Source organism: Chiroxiphia lanceolata, chromosome 2 (genome assembly GCF_009829145.1).
Source record: "Chiroxiphia lanceolata isolate bChiLan1 chromosome 2, bChiLan1.pri, whole genome shotgun sequence".
Classification (NCBI taxonomy): Eukaryota; Metazoa; Chordata; class Aves; order Passeriformes; family Pipridae; genus Chiroxiphia; species Chiroxiphia lanceolata.
Window position 1 is genome coordinate 99,463,286 of NC_045638.1, and position 12,080 is coordinate 99,475,365.

Below are 12,080 nucleotides of genomic sequence, written 5' to 3' on the forward strand. Positions count from 1 at the left end.
TATTAAAATAGTCTAGTAACAGGTTCAATCTAGAGAGCCTTCATTTCTCCTTCAGCTTTTGGAAGTAAAAAGTATCTATGTATGTGAATCCATGAACATATGAATCCATCCAAGCTTGCTGGCTAGCATTTATGTCAAATGTCAGATTTTTTATTTATTTATGTATAAAAATCATCAAATGTTTTGATGAAACAGAAAAATTCTACCTTGTCATATGCAAGGATTTAACGAGCTGTCTAGCAATCTTGACAGGCAAATTAAATTGTGCTTCCCAGCTTCCTCTAGTTCTGCAAACACTTGCCTCACACATGGGAACTACCAGTGAATTTAAAAGGATGAATAAAGTTTTAGAATATCTGAGTAATTACATGATTATTCTATAAAACCACAGCACCAGATTATCACAAAATTTACTGACCACAACAAATATCACAGGTTAACAAACCTGACTACAACAAAGGGATAAGTAAATTTTAAATTTAGAATCCACACACAGAAACCATCAGCTTTATCTTTGTTAATTTGGAATAAGTATATCATTATTAATAAATAATCATCTCAGCTACCATTCTTAATCATTTTGTCAATCCACACATATAAACACTTCTCCATACAGTTATCAGGTCTTAGATTTAACAGATTGGCTTTTTATATTGGCAATTTGTGGCCTTGACAATGTATTTCTTAATTTAACAGAGAAGAAAAAATTTTTGATCATACAAATCACAGATCTGGTATAAAAAATAAGATTGTTTTGCATACCTGTGTTTGGGAATTGGGTACCAACTTGTACATATTCTGGAATTGCCCATTTACTTTTTTATCTGTTTTGACAGAAAGATAAATAAATACACATAATTACATTTTTTTTGTCCAAACCAAAATAACCCAAGTTTATTCACCTTTTTCAATAGCTAGGAAAATTAGGGGGCTTAACTACAAACTTATATAAAGACACACCATAGAACAATTTTATTTTGTCCTGTTTCTTCATTAATACATCTGCAAAGCCTTCTCTTCGCATTTTGACAGCAAGGAAATCAAATGTATTCTTCTTGTTCTACAAGAGAGCTGAAGTGGTCTTTGAGACTTACTACTCCTTAGGAAGTCAGATGTGCTTAAGAGGATTCCTTAATAAAATTAATATAACCACAAGACTAATATGCAATGAACTAACTTGAAAGAGGAATTTCTGCATCCCATCTGTCAGGTTGGTACTAGGACTGACTAAAAGTATCTTGTTTTAAGGTCTCCAATATCAAGTATGTTTTTAAGCATGCTCTTCTAAAAAATTACACATTTAGCACTGGCAATAGAGAGCAGATATATAACTTTTCTTTGGGTCTGACACAGTTTCATTTATCTCAACATATGAACAAAGTAACCCACAGATTTAAACTCTGAAAGTTTTCTCTTAGGTTTTTCCTCTTAGTTTCTTAGTATTAAAAGCTTCTTGTGATGCAGCTGTTAAGTACAGATGAAAAACAGTCCTGCTAAGCACCTCTTCTAATCTAGCATAATGCTTCAAATTTTGTCTATATCTTCCACATTTACAATTTTCTGCTCCCTCTGTAACAATAGGTGTGCAAACAAGAGTAAAGCTACATATTGTCATATTTGTTCACAATTGCATCCAAAACAGATGAGCATTAGAAAAAAAATTCAACTCTAAAGAAATATCAATTAAGATACATTTAAGCTGGAAAAAATCTTTCAAAGTGCTTGATAGTTTTTAAAGAACAGGACCTACTACTGGACTAAAGACAAGGGAAAACTGACAGAAGTTTCACACTGATATCATGCGAAAATCATGTTAAGATGGTAAAAAATGAGCTACTTTCATCTCTGTTGAAAAATTTTGGTTAAACAAATACTGAATATTTGCCATGTCTTTTATGCCTTCTTAAATCATAAATTAAAACCAGATTCACCTACCAATTCCTCCCAACATTTGGCCTGTGGATTCAACACATACAAGAATATGTAAAAGAAGTTTCAGTTTATGGTCATTTATATATTTCTTCAGTGAGGAAAGAAAATTTACAGTGAAGGATGTTTGGTTGAGGTTCTCCTATATGAGAAGACATTCAGTTACTACAAGACAGGAAATTGAAAGAAAAGAAGTGTCCATTTGTGCTGATTGGTAAACTCCTATGCACACAGTTTTTCAAGGGTTAATTTGACATCCCTTTGCCTACATTGTCTTGGGACTTTAGAGCAAAACCTTCAAATATGACTGACAGAACAGCCAGAGATGTAATACACTGCCTCTGTGAAAACACAAACGAAAGCATACATGACAGTGCATGCTTCAAACACAGTTCATGTAATTCCATGACTAAAAATTAGCTTCAAACTTAATTTTCTGGCAGAGTCAGAAAGGGCCCATTGTGATGCATGCTGGATAAGACAGGCCCTGTCTAGCTTTTTACCACCTTCAACATAAACGCTGGTATAAAAGGAGATTCAAACAAGGATAATAATTTCCATCAACTCAAATTAGTTGATGGAAGAAATTAAATGGATTAGTTGAATGATGGTTGATGGATTTCTTGATTAGTTGATCATCTTATTATTCACGGCCTAAGGAAAAACCTTAGATTACAGTCAGAAGTATAAATACACATACTCAATACTTTACATGTATCTGAACTAATCACTGTTAGAGTTCCACCAGCCTGAAGCAGATCCTCTGTTTGCAATGGCAAGAGAGCACCTTTCAGAAAGTAGGTGGCAGTTTATCAAACACAAAACGTTTCTACTTTCACCAATTCCTAAAATAATTTGTTAGGGGCATAAAGGATAGCATATAAACAATAGAAACCTGATCAGTAGCCTTAATCTAACTAATACCACAATAGAGGAAAAAATACTGTCAAACTGAGTAGCTATATGATTAATTATTGTCAAATACTTACTAGAGAGAACTGTCTTATGATTGAAAGTCTTGCTCCAAATACTATCCTCTACGTTGTCTTTAACTCCAAATTCATACTGTGTGTTTGGCTTCAAATTGTCAATCACAGTCTCTGTAACTGGGCAGAGCTGAAAAACCCATTTCTTGTCTTTACCCTTTTCTCTGTAGCGAACTGTATAGAACCTGGTTGAGGAAAAAAAAAAAGAAAAATCTGCACAAAGAAACAACAACTATTTTTGCGAAGAATTAATAAAATAACTTTACCCACCACTGTTCCATTGTTCTTGTTCTTTCTGGCCCTTTTTGATCATCAAATATCAGCAAAGCCAGCATATATTTCATATATATACATCCCATCATACAGACCAGGACATTATAAGAAGGGCAAAAGAACAGTCTCCTCTTCACAAACAACTCTGTGAACGAGGTTCTAACCACAAACCGCAACCTCATTTTGCAAGCAGTTCCTGCAATTCTGAGATATGCCAGAACTAGTCAATAGAATCATGTGTCTACTACTCAACTGACTTCTCAGAATCTTCTATATCAATCCAGCGAAAGGTGTTCCCTCAAAACTAGTCCAAAACACTCTCAAGAGAATACCAGTAATAGTTGATGTTTGTATAACACATTCCTCATTCAGTGATCCCATTATGCATTGCCCACACTTCAAAGAAGAAAATAAACCAAGACATTAATTTTAGCAGTTTAAGTCAGTAGTGTGATAAATGCTAACAGACTATGAAATTAAAAAACATTTCTACAGAAATTGCCCAATTCTATCAACCAGCACCACCCTGTAAAAGTATGACTGCAATGCTAACCAATATAAGAATGCAATGGAAATGGTGAGAGCTTCAGCACAAGAACTCCCCAGCCTACTGTAGTCTCATTTTCAATACACATGCTGAATCACTACCAGAATGGATTGGAGATTTCTGGGTTTGTAAAAACAAATCTCAGAGACACTTGGCAACTTTCTAATCCAAGTATTACCGAAGATTGTTACACATAACATAAATAACACATATCCGTTGCCCATATCCATTTCACATTTACATCATCTGAAAAAGAATGAATTCCACCCAATTATATTTTACCACACTTTAACAGAGCAATTTAAGGCTTGCAACTTAAGATTGTGAAATTTATTCCAGGTATTATATAGGCAAATATATGGAGATGAAGGAAACAAACTTAAGGAAAGAAAAAAACAACCAAAAAAAGTTCTTTAATCAACTGAAAAGGTATCAAAGGTCCCGAATAAAATTACTCGGTGGACCAAACATAATGTAGTCAATGCACAAAGCTACCTTTGCCAAATTTACGGAAGAGCACTTTCAGAATACACTACATGTGAAACACGTTGAACACAAGGAAATTCCTATTTCATTATTAAAACACAACATAAGACAAGGTAAGTATGGAAAATATTTGCATACACAATGATTCGCTCTGTTTATATATTTTATCTTATAACTATCAATTTTTTTCTTGGCACCAAAAATATAGATTCTCGTGTTTTAGCTGCTACAATATAGTTCATTCAGGTACTTCACCAAGTTACAAAACCAGTATTTATATTGGCTCATGTAACTCTTCATTAGCTGTACTACTTTGTGTTCAAAGCAAGAATAGTATAATCTAAAAAGTTCAAAAGGAAAGGGAAAAAAAGACAAAAAAAAAAATAGAAGTAGTGAATATCCTCTCTCTTATGAATTCCTACTAAGGAATAATCTGCTCCTTACTTCTGTGGGCTGTGATCTATGCAAATTTCAAACAATAGATCTACTTATCAGTTAAGCTGGCAAAGAACATTTTTAACAAGAAACTATTGGCAACATTAAAATAAGGAAAATTTCTTCTCCTTTATCCTCTTAATTGATTCATGAGTGGTCACTCAGACATTAACAGATAGGAAAAGCTTACTTGAACTCCCTGTCAAAGGCAAAGGATATAGCAGTAATAAGAAAATCCAACCTTCAACATAAATGCATCTTGTTGGATCCTGCACACTTTTTTGGTAAGGAATTTGGAATAAGTACAGATAAATCCACGACCAAAATGTTAATCTCATGTGGAAATAGCCACCTTCTTCCCACTGTGCCTGAAAGAGGAATTTTCATTTGTTTTCTTCTTCATCCATACATTTTCCTACCTGTTTTAGTTCAATGGGATAGAAATAAAGTGATTTTATGTAATGGGAAAAAAAAGAGTATACTGATTCATTTCAGTTATTGAACAGTCTAAATGAATACCTGCATCAGAAATGATGAAAAAAACCACTAAAAACTTGTTCACAATGATTAGGATTTTAAGTGGCTGTTCCCACTTGCTTCTAAGGAAAAAATGTTCTGTTTTTGATTGCTGTCTCCATACCTGCAAATTCCTTCACCCTAGCATGAATTAAAATACCAACAACACTTGCACAACAAGAAAAAATCTTTCACTAAAATTCAAAACTACTAAAAAAACTGACAAGAAGATTTTCACAGTTATGACAAACTATGCCATTAGAAAGAGAAATATATAGCACAGAAATCGTAAGTTTCATTTAACAATTTGCAAGTCACGATCATTTGACTATCAAAAATATCCAAATTGTATACAACATGCACTTTTGGGGAAATGCAATCATTTGTTTACAGAGTACAAATCCAGAAATACTAAGTTTTGTCATAAAAGAACAACCATTTATTGTTAAACCAGAGCAACAAACAGCTGAATAAAATGCAATTTCAATGCCTAAGAACATTTTACCAATTGAATTTTGTTATAATTTTAATTTCTCCCTTTTTCAAACCTTCATTTCATAAAAAAATGCACTGTCAAACACTCAACACATATAACTGAAGACATGAGAAATCAATGAGATCCAGTCATCACTCGCACGTATTTATCCCCTTGCGGCAGTGACATACGTGCACAAAAGGTGTGCAGCTGGTCTGCTGTGTGTGTCAGAAGCTGCAAAACTTTCTCCTGAACTGCAAACACTTAGTGAGACATCTCCATAGATGCCCCCCCATTACAACAGAAGGCAGGCTGAAATAGAGTCACTGTCACACAGAAGGGAAAATATAGTACATGTTTCTCAGACAGAACACTTCCCATTATCTCTGTTACGTAAGAATATGAAAAACTGATTGCATACTGCAGGGCCCTAATAGCTAATATCAAAGTAACAGTCAACATCAATAACAGCTAATATCAAAGTAACTTTGGAACAGTCCTAGGAATGCTATTCACAATTGTTAATACTAGTTAGATGTTTCAGCTGGGAGGTGGCACACTCAGTTACATGTGGTAAGAATTTATTTTATTCTGGATTCTCAGCAGGTACAAAGACCTAACAACCATAATTTAATATTTACTGTTGATTCTTTATTTGTTTTGGTGAGGGATATGAAAAGGGTACATTTTATCAGAACAATGTTTATTGAACAACTCTTGTATTTCTATTTACAACAAATGCTAATCAAAAGATAGCAGAGTTCATTTCTTTTCCAGCTAGCATTCTATAAAACACCAGAGCTCTTTCGTTAAGCTCCATAAAAATTAGCACGTATGCCTCTCCCCCTAACAGACAATGCTTCACTTATTAAAGGATACCTCCCATCAAGCTACCCTGGGGACTGTAGAGAAATTTTACCTCCTCTGTTTTTACTAGACGACTGAAAGCATAATGAGCTTCAGCAACTTAAAACAAAAGGTGTCATAAGCAGGTGAGGGATACTGTTCCACTCAGAATAGTTAATTCATGCAATAATGACGAAAAAGACCCCCAAAACCAACAACAACCACAAAACCAAATGACCCAAAACAAGAAATTGAACCCACTACAGTAAAGGAATAAAGAGGCTACATTTGCCAAGACTACCTCTCTCGATATGTGTTTGTGCAGCAACGTGGTATGTTTAATGTTTGCCTTCTTGAAACTCTGCCTACATTAACAAGCTATATCTTTTACAATACTCTGACTTTTCTTACCTCCCCATAAGATGAACACAAAATGTGATGGCAGAAATAAAATAAGACCAATTTCGTTATTTAAAGGAAGCGACAAATTACGATAATACTCCGTAAGCCAACCACTGTACTGATTACTCTGTCGGCAAAGCTGATACAAGACTCTCAGCCCAACACAGAAGGATGTTTCTCTTCTATGTTCAATTTACATAGTTAGTTTTTTAAAACTCTACAATGCAAGGCAGTGCTCTGCTTAGAGATAGCCTCTTGATTACACTAGAAATCAAAACACAATGAGCACTTTAAAGAAGCAGCACACAGAATTTTTGCTTTTGAAATTAAGCAGATCTTGTTTGCTGCTAAAAGAAGTAAAATTCTAAGATGGATAGACAAAACATTATTTTTTGTATCACTATCACTATGAATGACTGTGTCTCACCGAGAGTTCCAGTGCTATTTTTCCAATTTTTCACCAAATCTCTTTTCAGTCAAATTCCCAGAAAACGCTCCCATAGTCAAGTATTCAGGCACGAAAAATTAGGTACTGGAAATCTTCTAAGGCAGATGGTTTTATGAGATTTCCAGAATAGGTCAGTTTGTATAAATACCATGGGTTTATTTGGAACCAGATCCCAACCAAAACTCCAAACAATTTAATCATGACTATTTTAGTCAAACGTAACACTAAACAAACAATTAAGCCCTGGAGATATAAGAACATTCCAGCTCTGTCCTTTCATGTTGCCAGAGACAAAAATTGTAAGACTCATTTTATTTTCGTGCATAGGAATGTAATCAGGCTTTTTAAAAGAAGACTAATAATAAAATATATTTATTTATTTGTTTATTGTTACAGTTCATTAGAAGCACAGCATCCATTCAGTGCTAGAAAGTAATAAAAGAAATGGTTTGAACTTTGATTTTTCAGATAGAGAGTGTTTCATAAATTGGCACATGGAGTTGATTATATTATTTTGATTATATTATTTCCCTTTTTATTGCCAAGTTTACTTTAAAGTAACAGACAGACATATATAAAAAGATGGAAAGAATTACAGTTAAGTTTGCAAAGCATTTTCTAATTTAGTTTTCAATTTTACATGATCGCTAACATGCATTTTCTTCATGTAAATTTTTTAGTAGAATGACTGAAAGAAATTGAAGAGTGAGAGCTCTGAAGAATGAGAGGCTGAAGAGTAACAAATCATTCCATGTTTAGACAAGCCTTTAGCATATGCTCCCACAGCAGTAGCTGAAAAGCATCTGAAGCTCAAGAAGTGCATTTGCTGCTGTATGTTTTCCTTAAGAAATTCTTCTAAGTTTGAAATACATTTTGTATGACACAAAGTATGATTAAGTTGGCAGCTGCATAGTGAGAGGTTTGTAGATAGGAACAGAAGGAGACAGGCACATATATTTCTGAATTTAGGGTTTTAAAAACCCCACTATGTACTATACAATGTATACTACATAGACTGAGTATGGATTTTTCTCTCGTTTTTCGCTCATTATTTTCCTTTTTTTTTTTTTAAAGCATCAGATACAAACTAAATAAAACACAAAATATGCACCACTTGCAAGTACAACATTAGGATATTTAAATCACGGGCAAACAAGTTTAAACAATGTCAGTCAGAATTTGTCAAAGTTTTTAACTTAAAAAAATACTTTAGGTTTTAAATTTCTATTTTGCATGTGTCTGAAAGCATGTTTGTTTTTCTATACAATCCACTCAATAGAATACCGTATTTTACTGTATCTACACACCCTGTGTTTGTCTAACATGAAAAATAACATTTTCTATTGCTTCCCCTGACTTTCCTTCCTAAAGAACTGAAAGTTAAAGTCCGTCTTTTTTGACCCCCAGCTTCATTTTGGGATCTTCAGAGTTGCTCTAATCGAAGAAAATGCAAAAAAAGAAAAATCTATAGAGTAGTCTCTCTTTCTCAGACCTAAATGGGCAGTAAAGATAGCCCCAGCTCTATAGCAGCTCTGTCCACCAATGTTTGCTTGAACATAGAGAGGTAGAGAGAAAACAAGTCTCTACTCTCTTGGAAACAATAAAAAGAGGAACTGAACATGGCTGTGCAGTAGGTTATCATGACTTTCCCATCTTCCCTCGTCAATTGTCCCACACTGGTGCAAGAAAAAGGAGGATGTTGAGAAGCTAACTCCACACAGTGGAATCTTCCTGGTGTCACGCAGGAAGTTCTATGTTCACCAGTTACATAGAACTAATCCCTTGAGTTTTTTGGTTTAGGTCTTTTTATTTGGTTTTGGTTTTTGTTCTAGTGTTAAGGCTCTGATCAGAGATAGTAGTCACTTCATAAGATTCTGATCAGAGATAAGTGTGGCTTCAATGAGGCTTCAAACTTTGACATTTCAAAGAGTTTTGGTCCACAAAAATGGCAGTGAATACCTTTGCTTCAACAAGAAATTAGCGTTTGGGGTTATCTTGAAGGAAATACACAGCACTCTGTTAGCTTATGCCCTTAATCTCTGGAGAGTTAAGAAAGCAAAGAATGGTTTGTTGAAAAATGTCAGAAGAACTTTTTCTTCACTGGAGTTTCTTAAAAAGCACTTTGTAGATTCAGAAGACCACTATGTGCCTTCAAGAAGCAAGTAAAAATTTCACTGAAGCAGTAAAAGATACCAATGCTCTTTTAGAGCATGGCACTTCTAATTCAAAACTCATTTGCTTACAAAACCAGATCTTCTAAGGAATATCCCACTGAGATCAGATTCGCACCAGAGAAAATCTTGGCCAGCAGATCTGTGCTATTCCATGTGGTTTTCATCTTCTGAGTCAGCAACATGTTCAAATAACTTATATTATGCAACATTTGTACAAAAGCCTAATGTCCACCCAGGGGTGGTAAAATCTGAGGCCAAGAACAGCGATTCCATTTCAAGACACACAGAGTTACAAATCTAAAACATGGTGGGATATTTACTGACAGAATTGAGTTAGGAGGTCCTAACTGCCACGTAATGCCAATGTCAAAGATTAGAGGTTAGTCACTAACAGCAATTTTGAGAATGATTAACAGTACACAGCAACATGTCACAGTAAGGAGAACACACCAGATGAAAAAGGATCAAGTAAGAGAGTAGAATTCCCCTGCAATAGACAGAAATGGTGATGAATTCATTAACTGCTTTTTAAGTCTTGTACTTTTAACACGATGCTAACTTGCTAAGAGTGGGCTACTTCCTATTTTTTTCTTATCGTACATTATCAAATGCCATTCAAATTATTATCCTAAATTAATAGTTTTTCTTCTATACACTGACTAGAAATATATATGGATCTAATCTCTCTTGGAATTACAGATATACACACCATGGCCACATGGAAAAATGTTAACATCATCTATACAAAATCACAAGCAGTTTGCTCCAGTAAAGGTAAACAAAATAAGAGAACCACTTAAGTGACTTTTTTTTCTTCATTAAATTTATTACTCTGTTTGATTGCTAAATAGGTATAAACCCATACTTTGACATGATTTTTTGTGGCTTGATTTCTGTGTTCTTAAACTAGCTACTCCCGAGGGTCAGTGAATCTTTAGAGCTGAAATACAGGGAGATATTCAAACAAAATGAATGATACAACTCTTATAGGCAAGTCATTTTATGTAGACAAAAGGGAAGTACAGAGACAGTACTTTTGTACAGCCTGACAATATTTCAACAAAATGAAGGGCATGTTAAAAGTATTTTCTGAGAGGAATGATTTGACCAAATTAAACAACACTTAACTAAAAACAGCATACCATGACTTGACACAAAGACAGGACAAAAACAACTGTCTTAGACTATAGTAGCAAACATACAGAATGTATTCTAAACATAACAAGACACCAGTAGCACACTGGGCTAACTGAAAAACATCCCACACTGTGTCAAAGAATTTGTTCAAACTTTGAGTCAATGAATGTCCAACAAGAAAATTCAGCTACTGAGGAGAAAACCCAAAGCTGATGAAGGCATTGTGGTGGATACCATATGCCTTGAATTTCCAGGTGGATTAGTACAGGATATAGGCTTCTTCTAAGTGTTCTTCCTTCCCACTGCACAATGGGTGCTGTAACTTTGGTGCTGACACAGCTCATAAAGAAGATAAGTTCCCTGGTAAAATTGGTGCTAAGATCATTATGTGCACAAAACACTTTAAAGGCTCCTCCAGCTCATTTCTTTGATTGTTCACAGGATGAAAATATTTGCTTCTTTCTTGAATTGAAAGAGCAAAATTTAAGCCTGAACCAACTTTTACTTCTACTGAAAAAAAGTCCAATCAAATTACATTTTTGGAAATTTCCTAATAAACATTAGCATTGTTTTCTTCAAAAGTGTTTGAAATTCTGGTTGGTGAGGAAGATCTGAATTTGTTCAGGAGAAATTTTTGAAGGTTGAAAACGTTTAGTCCAAAACTTTTGAGAGTTAAGAAAAAGGTCATATTGGTAACATGGTATTTTTTTTTGACATAATGTATGTTTGACATTCAGTCTAATGGCATCAATGGGAGTTCTATTATGAACACCAAAGATTCAAGTCTAAATTAGACAGCACCTAGACAAACATTAGGCAGGGAAAAAAATGTTCTGAATAATGAAAAAAATGCATGGTTTACATGGTTTAACAAAGGCATGGTTTTACAAAACACTGCTGAGTCAAATGGAGCTTCACACAATGTAAATGAAGGCAAAAAAAATTCCTCTGTCATAAAAGGAAGAATACAAAGAGAACATCAAAATGACAAAGCAAGGAAAACATCTGTATTAACAATTTAAATAATTGCAAAGATGGATTTTATTAATCTGCCAAGAGTTGCCTAAAATGTACGAGTACACTTTAATGAGAAGTTCCCCAGAACTATGACTTCTCTAGAAACTGCTACTTGGTGAGTCTTCGTGAGCTCTCCACCTATTGTAACACCCATTAAATAATTGCAGCACACCAAATATGTTACAGTAAATGAGATCTTATTTTACTTACAACAGAAAATTAATGAAAGCTGTATTATATCAAGATCAGGAAAGTTGTTTCAGTGATAAGATACAGGAAATAAAAATCAAACGCCGTTAAAACAAGGCATCATTCCCCTATCACAGTACAACAAAAGAATTCTTTTACTTTTATTCAGCCAACTTTAAAAAAAAAATTTCCTGTGATTTAACAAAGTTTCTTTCAATTG

General features: G+C 34.2%; 1 protein-coding gene across 9 annotated transcripts in view; it reads right to left on the minus strand.

Moving 5' to 3' along the window:
- ABI3BP (ABI family member 3 binding protein) overlaps window positions 1–12,080 on the minus strand; it is a 140,859-nt gene that overhangs the window by 95,830 nt on the left and 32,949 nt on the right. For all 9 annotated transcript variants that reach the window (XM_032677835.1, XM_032677838.1, XM_032677837.1 and 6 more), the window contains exons 5-6: window positions 2,919–3,100; window positions 763–824 (exon numbers count right to left, since the gene is read on the minus strand). In XM_032677835.1, coding sequence (XP_032533726.1) covers window positions 763–824; window positions 2,919–3,100 — 244 coding nt within the window. The remainder of the gene's footprint in view (window positions 1–762; window positions 825–2,918; window positions 3,101–12,080) is intronic.